A 12,843-nucleotide genomic window follows, 5' to 3' on the forward strand; every position below is an offset into this window, starting at 1 on the left:
GCAGGGAAATTCAGCCAGGGTCTTAAAAGAACAAAAACACTCCAAGAAAGTAGAAATCTTGGAGAAAGCACTGCAGATAAACAGAACTGCACAAGTGAAGGTTTGGAAGTGTGAAAAGTGGTCCTGCTTTGAGAAGTAACCCTGCAAGGAATACGTCTATAGGGATCCACATTTCCTCTCTCACTAGTTCTCCCACATCAAAAAGGACATAGGCTCAAAACTTTGTCTTTAAGTGCAAGCTCTGACAGATAAGCCTGGCATCAGAAGCTCTAATTGCATGTGCTTTTTGTGCAACATTTCTGCTCCTCAAGAACGACTCTGCAGGACAGCTGAGTTTTTTCAGTCATCCCTGGCACTCTTCTTCTGGGCTCTTGATGCAACCTATTAGCCCTACAAGTGGCAGTTAGTCAACAAAACAGGTGATGCACAAGAAGATATTGCCCTGATTGTCTTTTCAGCCATGTTGGTTCTACAGGGCCAAAAATAAAGGAAAAGGGGCAGACTGGAAGAGGAGGAGAGAATTAGTTAAACCCAATGGTCAATTCTACAAGACATTGGTTCTCAATTACCTGTATAGGCCAAGCTGGCAGAGGCTGTAAGAAGTCAGCTTTATAGGGGTAGTTCACCATAGCCAAGTTTACCCATGTTTCACTCAGCCAGTTTTTCAATATAGCAGCATCCTGAAGATTTTTTAATGGGCTGCACAAATGAAATGTGCTGGAAAGCCACTGTAAACCTGCATCTTTAATAAAAAAATAAAATAAAGTTTAGTGTATTGTACCATTAACACAGGTCAGTTGTGCTGCTGCTAAAAAAATATTTCACTTAGCATAACCAATCTGGTGAAATTATTCCAAATACAAGCATAGCAAATCAAATTTTAGTCAACACCTCTAAGTGAAGGGAAATACAATCTGCATACTTCAGCATATGGGTATGTCACAGCTAAGATAACGTTATCTAAAAAACCAGAAGACAGATTTACATGGCATTTGGCATTTTTTTGGTAGGAAGCAACATCAGGGCACTCTTCCCATGAAAGGAAAACTTCAAACCAGCTAGCTCACAGTGCATGGACTATTAATAGACAGATCTCTCAGGACTCTCCTGGCCTTTTCTTTCATTATTTTATCTGGTCTAGAACTCATACAATTCAGCTTCCCAATTTTAATTAGCCAACTCATCGTACCAGGCTTTCTCTTTAGGACACTGAACTCAAATAGCAAGATTTTTTTTTTAAATTTAATTCCTTTGCTGTACAGTGAGCTCATCTGATATAGAATCATATAATCATTTAGGTTGGAAAAGACCTTTAAGACCATCGAGTCCAACTGTTAACCCAACATTGCCAAGTCCCCTACTAGACCATGTCCCTAAGCACCACGTCTACATGTCTTTTAAATACCTTCAGGGATGGTGACTCAACCACTTCCCTGAGCAGCCTGTTCCAACACTTGGCAAGCCTTTCAGTGAAGGAATTTTTCCTAATATCCGATCTAAACCTCCCCCTCCTGTTTCCTCTCGTCCTATTGCTTGTTACTTGGGAGAAGGGACTAACACCCACCTCATTACAACCTCCTTTCAGGTAGTTGTAGCATTTAGGTTGGAAAAGACCCTTAAGATCGAGTTCAGCTGAGTCCCTAGCACTGAATCCATAAGGATTGCAGTGTTTTTCTATACCTGATTGTCTCTGTGGGCATTTAAACTTTTTTTTTTAGAGTAACAACTATCTGGTCTACTTTGTCAGAAAGGAATAGAAGCCTTGAGGTTCTGATCTGGAATCAGCTCCTGTCTGACCTTAGGGATGTTTGGACCTGGATTCTGAATCACACCAGGCATGAACAAAGCCTGTGATCCAACAAAACAGACATTAAAAAAATAATGCTAAGCTCATTTGGCAGTTTTCAGTACTAAGATATAGTTTCAAAAAAAATCGATACATATACAGGTGAAAGCCGTAACAAACTTGCTGATTTTATGAAGTCATAACACAATCCTAAACATTATGACCCTTTGAAAAAGCATTGGTGAGGTCTCACCTGTTGAGGAAAGGTGATTAATGGCATTCCAGGAATTCCGAATGCTTTCTGAGCAGCCTGTCCCACCGTTTTTGAAATCATTAGTCACTATGCTGAAATAAGTGCCACATGGAACCAAATCACCAAACTGCCAGATTGGGGCAGAGGCTGCCAGAGCTCTGCAAAGGGACATAAAAAGATTGTTTGGAAAAACATATGCATCCTGAACCCCTGCAAAGTGAACTTCCATCCTCTAGTCAATACCCTCCCCACAGCCACTATCTAAGTAGTATTTAAAATTCAGCTTGGACACTAAGCCCTAGGCAAACTAGCCGTAATGTTGCAAAGCTATTCCAAAGGTCTGCATGCAAAGGCTGTTGAAGGTTATAAGTCTTGGACTCTAGTACAAAGATATCAGTAAATACATAAAATAGAAATTCAGACTTGCTTACTTTATTATTTTTAATTCTCATCTAGCAACTAGGTCTTTCTCGCTAGGCATTATGCAAACTCAACTGAAGAGAGACCCTGCCCACAAAAATCTACTCTCTAGCAGGTGCGGCTGACACTTGAGGGACAGGATGCCATCCAGAGGGACCTGGCCAAGCTTGAGAAGTGGGTCTGTGTGAACCCCCAGTATCAATACAGGCTGGAGGATTAAGGGATTGATAGCAGCCCTGTGGAGAAGGACTTGAGGGTACTGGTGGACGAAAAGCTGGACATGAGCTAACAATGTGCACTCGCAGCCCAGAAAGCCAACCATATCCTGGGCTGCATCAAAAGAAGGGTGGCCAGCAGGTCAAGGGAGGTGATTCTGCCACTCTGGTCTGGCAAGACCTCACCTGGAGTACTGCATCCAGCTCTGGAGTCCTCAGCACAGGAAAGACATGGACCTGTTGGAGCAGGTCCAGAGAAGGGCCACAAAAATGATCAGAGGGATGGAACACCTCTCCTATGAGGAAAGGCTAAGAGAGTTGTTGTTGTTCAGCCTGGAGAAGAGAAGGCTGCGGGGAGACCTTATTGTGGCCTTTTAATACTTAAAGGGGGCTTATAAGAAAGATGGGGACAGACTTTTTAGTAGGGCCTGTTGCGATAGGACAAGGGGTAATGGTTTTAAACTAAAGGAGGGTAGATTCAGGCTAGATATAAGGAAGAAATTTTTCACAATGATGGTGGTGAAACACTGGCACAGGTTGCCCAGAGAGGTGGTAGGTGCCCCATCCCTGGAAACATTCAAGGTCAGGTTGGACGGGGCTTTGCACAACCTGATCTAGTTGAAGATGTCCCTGCTCACTGCAGGGAGGTTGGACTAGATGACCGTTAACTATTCTATGATTCTATTTACTAATCTTGTTTCCCAGAGGGGAACTAAGGCACTGAAGAGATTAAAGACCTGCCTCAAGTTACCAGGCAGTCTGGTGGCCCTAAAAAAATTAGGTCCAAAGTCAGTGTTCACAATAATTGTTTTTACAAAACTAACAGATAGCTCTGAAAATATACACCATTCAGCACCTGCTGACCTACAGTTGTCTTTATTAGGCAAACAGTGCCTCTTCCCAAATTCAAGATAACTTAATTCCTCCTCCCAACAGTGAAAAATTCAAGCCAGCTTGAATTATAGTACTTCTTCCAGTGCTGTAATATTTATAGCACAAAAGTAACAAATGCCTGCTCTGTGTTTGAGCAGGATGAGTACACTCACCCAACTACCACATGGGGGTACTTCATCCTAAACCAGGCTGCAAGCATTCCTCCATAAGATCCTCCTATAGCTATGACAGGACTGTAACGGGCTCCTGCAATGGTCGTCTTTAAGTACTCAATGAGTACTGCAAAGTCTGCCAGAGCTTGTTCTGATGTCAGGTAATTCAGATGCTTGGAATCCTGAGACAAAGCAAGCAGGTTATATACAGCACGGGAGTGATTTCCAGCAGCAGTCTTTCTATTCCCCACAGCAGCTGTCAAGTTCTAAATCTGTGCCTGATAACAAATTAAATATTCTTTGCAGGTGTCCCTTGAAGTGCTAGAAAATCTCAGATTATGGGGGGGGGGGGGGTGTGGGGGTGTGGTGTGTGTGTTAATCCTAGCATTGATAGTTACAAAAATAGGATAGTTGTGTGCTTCTAGCACATCTAAATCTTACTCAGGCTAACAGTCATTGCACTGGCAAGAATTACAATAGGCAGAATTATGTTTGTATAGAACACATTTAAGGAAGACAAAAGATGACACTTACACTGAAAGACTCATTCCCAAAGGGCAAAGATTCTCCATAATATCTATGTTCAGCAAATACTAACATGGCATTAAGTTCTTCAGCCACATCCCACATAAAACCCTGGTTGGAGGAAAACACATTTAAATAAGTTGAATCAATTATTTTCAAAGTCACTACTTTCAGTCCAGTGTATTCCAACTCTAATTCTTTGATTAGAAAGATACCGATATCAAAATACATCTATAAAGACAGAGTGCAATTTGGTTTTAAAGTATCACTGAAGTAAGAAAACAGACAAAACAGATATTCACCCAGAGACAGGGACACATACAAAGAAAATATGTATATTTTAATGCTGCAAAATATTAAGCAGTATTGTTTTGTGAGTACACACAGGCAATCGTGCCAGAACTCCTACAGCACGAGCTTAATCCATAGGAAATAAAAAACACTGGAGGAGAAAAGCATGCATTTGAGTTAGGACTACATTACAGAAAACAAAAAAGCAATAATCTAAAGCATTGCAATACACTTATTTTCAACTAATAAATAACTACAACTTGTTATTACTTGTTGACAGCAGCTTGTTACCACCAGTTATGGAAACAGGCAGACAGAGATCACCTGCTGACAGAACAAAGTGCGTAAGCAGTCCTTGGTTGCTTTGAGCCCAGCACATGCCACCTCCTGTTGTGTTACTGGACTCTGTATTGAAGTGGCTGAAAAATACCCACATGCACCATTGTGCATTTTTATCAGTCAGGGAAGTAAAAACTTCCACAGGTCCTGCCAGAGAACAAGAACCATCTATCTTTGATTTCCAGACCCCTTCATTTCACTTCACATTTTAATTACGGAGGCGGGGGGGGAAGAACAACCATCAAAACCTCCCATTTTACTTGGGGAATCTGAAGTACTGCGATAGGTGTAATTTGGTCCAAAATTTTGCATTCTTAGCTTGAGGCACCTTATAGTGTTTCCTCTAGAACTTTTCTTCATAACTCCAGCAAGTTAATACAAGTGCATCCCTTCGACTTCTATGGGCTTCAAATAGGACCCTGAACCCCCTAAAACTTTTTCTGTGCTTGTTTCAGCTTCCTCTTCCTCCTATAAGAATCATAACCATTACAAACTTCTCTTTAAATGATATTCTGACACTGTGTCCTTGTTCTTCCTTATTTTTCAGTAGGCCACTACTGGAAATAAATTCAAGAATCTATTTTCTACTTACTGTATTGTTGCAGAACCACGTGATGTCTCCTTCATTGCCTGTATAAAATAGTATTGGTCCATTGTCTTTCTTCCAGTGCTGATCTGCTACTAGATACCGCTGCTGGAACGTAAGATTTTCATCAAATCCAAAGTGATCAATCTGTAAGAACAAGGAACAACATGTCCAGAAAGCCAAAATTGATCATGGAGTCCACTGCAAGTACTGACAGTCACTTTGCAGTTGAAAAATAAAGAAAAGCAAGAAAGTTTTACTAAAATAAAAAAAAATACGACATTAAATTAATTTATACTGTTACATTCCTAATACATTAAAATTCTTCTGCTTTACCAAGGAAACCAGCCAAAATTACAGGTGTATACACTGAAGGAGAAGTGTTATTTTCAGCTATAAAAAAATCCATGCCCTTTTTATAGTATCATACTTCACAAGATATTCTAAATATATTTAGGAAATCAGACAAATTTGCTGAGGGGTCACAAAGTATCTGATGCAACAAAACCGTATCAACAAGTAAAGAGTCATTGTTGTGCAATGTTTTGAGTCTTAGGAAAATTCCTTACTAGCCTTATCATTTATTAAAAAAAAAACCAAACACACACACATAAAACAACATACCAAACATAAAACCAAAAAAACCACCTCTTCCTTCTCTCCCCCTTTTGGCATAAGATTGAAATTTAAACACATTCTTGTTAGAAAGTAGGGGGGGTTTATTTCTTAGAAAATACTAATTCTCTGCACTTGTGCTATTGACAGATTTTTCAGATAGCTTTATGGAGTGCTTCTCCTTCTCTCCTTGCAATTTTCACTAATTCACATACCCTCCACTGCCCTATAAATATTGCAAGCCTATACATACCACTTAACCCAAACACCACAGTGTTAGCTTTATTCCCTCATTAGAAATTAAATTTCTATTCTTAAGATCAGTTTTTCAGCTTTTATTCACACTGCTGTGTATACACTATCCGCCTTGACCCTCCCCCAAGCATTCATCCATAATCCAAAGTTTATCAGTTGTTTTTACAAAGTAACTCCCTGCATGGGCATAATCGTGTTCTGGAATACCCACCCACACAGGCTTTTACTATTAAAAAAAATTTAAAAAACAAACTGAAACACAAGACTACTCCAGAAGAGCTATGCTGCTTAATTATCATGTATTCACAAATCATCACTGCTTTTATTCATCAGTTGAAGATGACCTGTAGTTTCCCAGTTTTGACTTCCGTCAGCACAAAGCATCATCTTTTCCTTTCATATTGTTTCTTGCTGGTGGTAACAGCCTGACATCTGCTGGCTTGAACATCTCTGCTCACCCATCTGCCTTTACACTGGCAACTCTGCCAAATCTCTCAGGTGCTCCAGGAACCAACCTTTCACATTTCCTGTTTTGAGAACATCTGCAAGTTAATGTTAAAAAGCTGCAAATCACACACAAATCCAACCACTCGCTGTTAACGTAGTGACCTAACTGCTAGGCAGATTCCTCCAGGCAGCTCAGGAAAGCCTAACTCTTGACCTGCAGGATCCAGCTACTCCACACCATGTACTTATATTTGCTTTGGGTCAAAGAGAGCACAGGAACTTATTTAAGATATACCATCTGCTGCAAAGTCTTTTTCAAACTCTCTCAAAGCTTACTCCCTCTCGGACTGATGCGAGAGGACAGGTGTGTTGCAGCTCACTGCTAGCAGAACAGCAAGAGCAGTTGGTCTGTGCATGGTCTTGACAGACTAAGAGACAAGGTCTTCTCCCTGAATAAGTTAACTTCAGTAACTGCTTCCAGACACAAATAAAACTAATTTATATATGTTCTACAGTTTTGCTCAGTGAGACCATTTAGTACTTACTCATAAGTACATGGTGATGTTATCATCTGCATATTTAAGGGCTCTTTCACTGAATTCAAGTGCTGACAACATATGCTGGGCTTATCTTACACTGACAACTCACCTGCTCCTTTTTCATTTGCACAGTTATTTTAGCTTCACCTTCTACATCAAGCATAACCAAGAGTGATTAGATGTAGAAAGGCAGAACAAGGCCAGCAACTGAAAAACTGTTTGGTCATAAGACCTTGGGATGATTAAAGAGAAGGATAAGATAAGGCACATCTAATAAAAATCACAGTATAGTTTATTAAAACTCCAACACTATTAGAAAGTACAACTAATACATCTTTTGTTCCAGGTCTGTTTGTAAAGGGGAGAAGTATCTTTTTCTATTTAACTTTCCTGCTTAGGCTGCTAGACAGAGATAGGAAACAATAGGCTCATGTGTCCCATCTGCCTTTTATGGAATCATCTAAAATTAAACATTTAGCTTTAAAACTCGATTCTGCATCCTTCCTGCCTGAAGCCACAGCTCCAACTACAGGACTACACCACAAAAAATATTCAACTTTCCTGAACTACAAAGATATGTACCAAAATCTTCTCAGTGCAGGCAGCTTAATATGTAACAGACAAAACATACGGAGGGGAGAAAAAAATCAGAACAGTTTAATGGATAAGCATCCTTTTGACACCAGGCTGAGGTTACTCAATGGGGTATTGTGCAGAACAGATTCTAAAGCCCTTCTTACTGTTCCTATTCCACAGGAGGTGGAAAATTAGGATAGTAATATTCCAATATGAATATATTTTCCTTAATGACTGCTAATTTTCTTTAGATATACGATTTACTATGGTTTCCTTGTGATGTGATCTGTCAGTCTACTCCCACAAAACAAACCCCAAAATCCCAATGCTCTAGTGAGTCTGCCTCTCAATACGGAGGGGGAGAAAAGTACAGGAATGTAAGTTTTCTTTTGCTGGTTTTAGTAATCACATTGATCAAAGTGTCATGATTCTCCATCTTGACTCTGAGCCACACTGTAGGCTCACTCACTACCATCAGTCACATTCTTCTTTCCCATTCCTCCCTCAATCTGTAAAATTTTGATAGCCCCACAGCAGCTAAACTGCCTCTGTTCATCATATTCATAACACATCAAGCCATGGTCATGTGTAAAATCCCAGGCAGCACAGACACAAGTCCAGACTTCTACAGAAAAAAATCACAAGTACTTATTACTCAACTGAGGACCAGGAACTCCTTTACTGCTAGATGATGGGGCTTCATACCTTATAGTAACTTGTCTTTGCAAGGGTAAGACACATAACTACTAAAAAATAATGTTTGTAAAGCAGACAGAGAAAGAGAGAGATGTCTCAACTGCTGGTTATTGCCAAGAAATTCAAAGAAATTCTTACTCTAGAACATCAAAACACAGTTTGGAGGTATCCCAAGGAGTACCTCCTCACAAGACTAAAAACTGTTTGAAAATGTACTAAAAGGGAAGAAGCACAAGAATCAATGTAAAATTGTGAAGTGAAAGGTTTGGACACAAAGGGAAAGCTGTGGTTCAAGAACAGCAGATGGAGCTGTCGTGTAGCCAAACTGCAGGGCTGCGCATGGGAGCTGCTGGTTCTCATTCAATAAGTGCTTTCTTTCACCATCCTTTATAGAACAGGCATGCAAACAAGTAATAAACCCCACAAACTGTGTGAAGTATACTTTACAACTCAAATCACCCAGATATTTTTTTAGCTTTTTTCCTTAAGTCAGCTTTCATCAAAAAGTTGAACCAGAAAATTTTTTTTCTATACTCATGCAAAAGGAATAAGACAAAAGCAACAACTTTTGCGACCAGACTTAATTGGAACAGATCACAACAGCAAAAGAAAAAAGCAGTTTAGTACACATTTACAATACCTTAACTGTAGGTTAAAAGTAACAATGGTAAAGGTATACTAGCATATAGAAGGTTTTGCTAATTACAATTTTCATAATTACAGTTATTGCCAGGATGTCAGTAGTAAGTACAAGGTCCTGAGCAACCTAATACAACTTTGAAATTGGCCGTGCTGTGAGGGGAGGTTGGACCAGATGACATGCAGAGTTCCCTTCCATAACTACACTATTCTAGGATTAATCCAAACCAGTTACACAGCCTAAAGTTTTAAGCTTCTGTAAACAGGACTACCTAGCAAGTTTAATTAGAAATAAGAATATAATCGTCAGCAATACAACAGCAATGTTTTACAAATGAAAGTATGATGTACATAAAACACACTGACACAGAAACAGTCATTCTGACACTAATAAAAGGAAGGATAAAAATAGAAAAAGGAGTGCCAAAAGTAATAAGTTATTAATAAAGTTCAAGGGAAACTTTTGTCAGCTGAGGTAGGCAGGATGGGAATACTTTGGAGAGCTACAGCTGAGGCAAAGAAAGCAAGCAACAAAATTTCAATTCCATGTACAAAAATCTTCATGAACCTTGTTTGATTGAAAAAGGAATCACCTTGTATTTTCCTGCACATCTTTGAGTCCAAAGACTCACACAGCATTTGGGGAAAATAAACACACACACACAACAGATTGCTCCAGAGACAGCCAGCTCCAGCTGGAAGACTGCAGCCACTACCCAAAGCACGGCTGCTGAGAACTGCACTCACTGAGTTTGATGAAAAACAGCAGGAGGCAGCACAAGGCATTGTGCCCAAGAGGCTGATGAGAGCTCCAGACTGAAGGCTCAAGTCAGCAGCTTTGATCCTTCAGCTCAGAGAAACCTTCTACACAGTGAAGCACAGCTCATTGCCTCAGGACAAACAGCCTTCTCCAGCCTGGTCCACTGAACAAACTTATGTTGGGAGGCAGGGCCAAAACCCATCTTGCTGCCTTCTGCTTGAAATACATGGCACATTTCTTTGACTTTACCTTATATGTGCACACGTATCGTGCTTCTGTTGAGCTCTCAAAGATGACTTATCTCAGGGTGGTTTTCTTAATGTGCTTTTTTGTTGTTTTGGAATTCCATTTAAAATAAAACAAGCCACTCTGCCACACATCTCCCCCAGGGAGGAAACAAAAATCAGCAGAGCAGATGTTAGTTATTCTACAGATGTTAGCCTGCTTAATATACTGCTGGAAGTATTCAGGAACTATGGCACTGCATGAAGTACAAAGACAAAACAGGACACGTGGGCTAAAACCCACTTCCTTCTCAGCAGCATCTTAAGGTCATTAGTGACGACAGAGACAGGACAGCAAACCCAAGCCTTTACCAAAAAAATACTATAATTCACAGACTAGCTTCTAACCAAAAGCATTTGATGTCATTCAAGGTGGTAAATCAGCACCTGATGGTTTTATGCTTCTGAGTTTCTGGCAGTATTGCAAGTGGCTGAAAGCCTTTCTGTCATGCCACGACTTTCGATCCTCTAGGCAATAGCTTTGTTCTCCCAAACTTGGCTATTCCATTTGAAATCAAGTCAGTTGTTTTACTCATGAGAAGCCAGGGGATTTTAAAAGCCATGCTCCACCTTCCAAACATTCATGGAGTTGTTTTGAGTGGTCATCCTGTCTGAATTATTTCCTGAGGACAGGAAGATACAGGATAGTCTGAGGATATCCTCCTGCGTGAACAGCAGTGTGGGCACTAGCCTCTTTGGGATTTCACCGATGCTTTTCTATTCCTGGTTTTACCCCTGACAGGGTGTGGGGCTCCAGTCCAGTCAGCTGGCCCTGTTAGTTTTGTTTCCTCTTGAAAAATCTTTGCTTCCTCCATTTAAGTTGCAAGTTCATGACGGCAGGGACTGCCTTGCCATCTTTATACAGCATCGTATTCACCGAATTTTGTTACAAGTACTACTACATATAGTTAAATATTCAAGCTCATAAAAACCATTGCAGCAGTAGAGTACCAGTAGAATACCAAAAACATATATACTCACACACTATTTATGTCTTTATAGCAGGGGAGACACAGAATCAGAAATGAAAGCTAAATAAAAATCAGTTTTAAAAAAGTGTCCCTCCCTGACACTATTCTTGTTGCTTTGTTTCCTCCTATTACACATTTTTGTGTATCATAGCCTGCCAGAACTGAAGCTTCATCTCACCAACAGCTGGTAAGATTGTCTCAGTTTTGTCCCTGCAAATTTAGTGCAGAAGACGACAGACAGACAAGAAAATCAAGGTTAGCTTTGTTTTATCTTTTCCATTTTATATGCAAGGAATGAGGTGTTTCTTTGCTTTCTAGGCTGATACTTGTGCAAGGGACAGCAATGATTGAAGGTTAGCACCAATCTGTTGAAATTCATAATCATTTGATGCTCTGTGGAAGAGCAGGGAGATGTAAACTCCACCTTCTCACATCAGGCTACATTAACCCACTAACTTGAAAGTCCTACATGTAAATAATATAAGAAAATTGGAAGAGATAGACTCTGTCATTGTAATCTTCCACACTACCCAAAATTCAGAAGTTTTGTTCACTAGATTTAATTTTATTTCATTAATCTGTCACATTTAACAAAACGTAACTATACGCATGCTTTTTGCATATTAACTAATTCCAACTTCTATTCTACTAGTGATGGTCTAGCACAACTGTTACCAGTTTTTCCTTGATTGGAATTAGCTTTCAGACAAACATGCTCCCCAAAACAAATGCAGGCTTAAGATCCTTGTAATGGAGGGACTTCTTCCATTGCGACTATGTCCTTGTGAACACACTGACCTTTGACTAGAATTATGCTTTGTGTATTTTACTGAAGCTTCTTTTACACTGCAGAAGCCATGTCACCTGCTCTTGGGAGGTTGCAACTGTTTAAGGAAGTCTGCTTTTGGCACTCATTTATCACTTCAGTGATTAAAAAGCACTGACAAGGAAAGCCTCAGACAGGAACTCTACCCCTGCCCTGAGTCACACAGTTTGGACAAGACACTTAAAAGAAAAAGACCAAAGAACATTTAAACAGCTACAGGATATGCTGTAGGAAAGCACCAGGCTACTCAGGTCAGCCCTTGTTAGAAACAAACAGTTCCCAAACAGTATATGATGAAAGGTTATTTTTATGCTGGAAACCTAAGCAGCTAATGAGAACATAAACAAATTGGTTTCAACTTCCACAAACCATTAATAGTTTCGTGCTGCAATTGAAACTCCAGATTCTCCTTACCATGTAAGGATGAAGTCCATAGACACATTTAGGCTTTAACTACTTAAGCATAAAATCCTGCACCAGTCAGAGTGAGGATGCCATTCCTCGTTACAACTCTTCCAGTTGGAAGGACAGTCTGAGAGGTCCCCCAGGCCCTCCCAAAATTTGCCACCCCAGACTAGAGAGTGGCAAAGCTCCAGCACAAGGGAGAGAATGGGTGACCAAGGCAGGAGATAGCAGGAATCACTTCAATCAGCTTCACTGCTGATGCTCCTTAACCCTGCTCTCCATTCCCCTGCCACTCTGTTCTTCTTCAAGCAATAGAGAGGCTTGCGCTGCTGAGAATCAACCAACTACATACATTTGTAACAAACTACT

The 12,843-nt window shown here is 40.2% G+C and overlaps 1 protein-coding gene across 1 annotated transcript in view; it reads right to left on the reverse strand.

Moving 5' to 3' along the window:
- PRCP (prolylcarboxypeptidase) overlaps positions 1 to 12,843 on the reverse strand; it is a 33,657-nt gene that overhangs the window by 12,065 nt on the left and 8,749 nt on the right. The window contains exons 2-6 of the mRNA XM_072850771.1: positions 5,468 to 5,608; positions 4,255 to 4,356; positions 3,721 to 3,902; positions 2,040 to 2,197; positions 570 to 742 (exon numbers count right to left, since the gene is read on the reverse strand). Of these exons, the coding sequence (XP_072706872.1) occupies positions 570 to 742; positions 2,040 to 2,197; positions 3,721 to 3,902; positions 4,255 to 4,356; positions 5,468 to 5,608 (756 nt within the window). The remainder of the gene's footprint in view (positions 1 to 569; positions 743 to 2,039; positions 2,198 to 3,720; positions 3,903 to 4,254; positions 4,357 to 5,467; positions 5,609 to 12,843) is intronic.

The sequence above is a fragment of the Ciconia boyciana genome, chromosome 1 (assembly GCF_034638445.1).
Source record: "Ciconia boyciana chromosome 1, ASM3463844v1, whole genome shotgun sequence".
Classification (NCBI taxonomy): Eukaryota; Metazoa; Chordata; class Aves; order Ciconiiformes; family Ciconiidae; genus Ciconia; species Ciconia boyciana.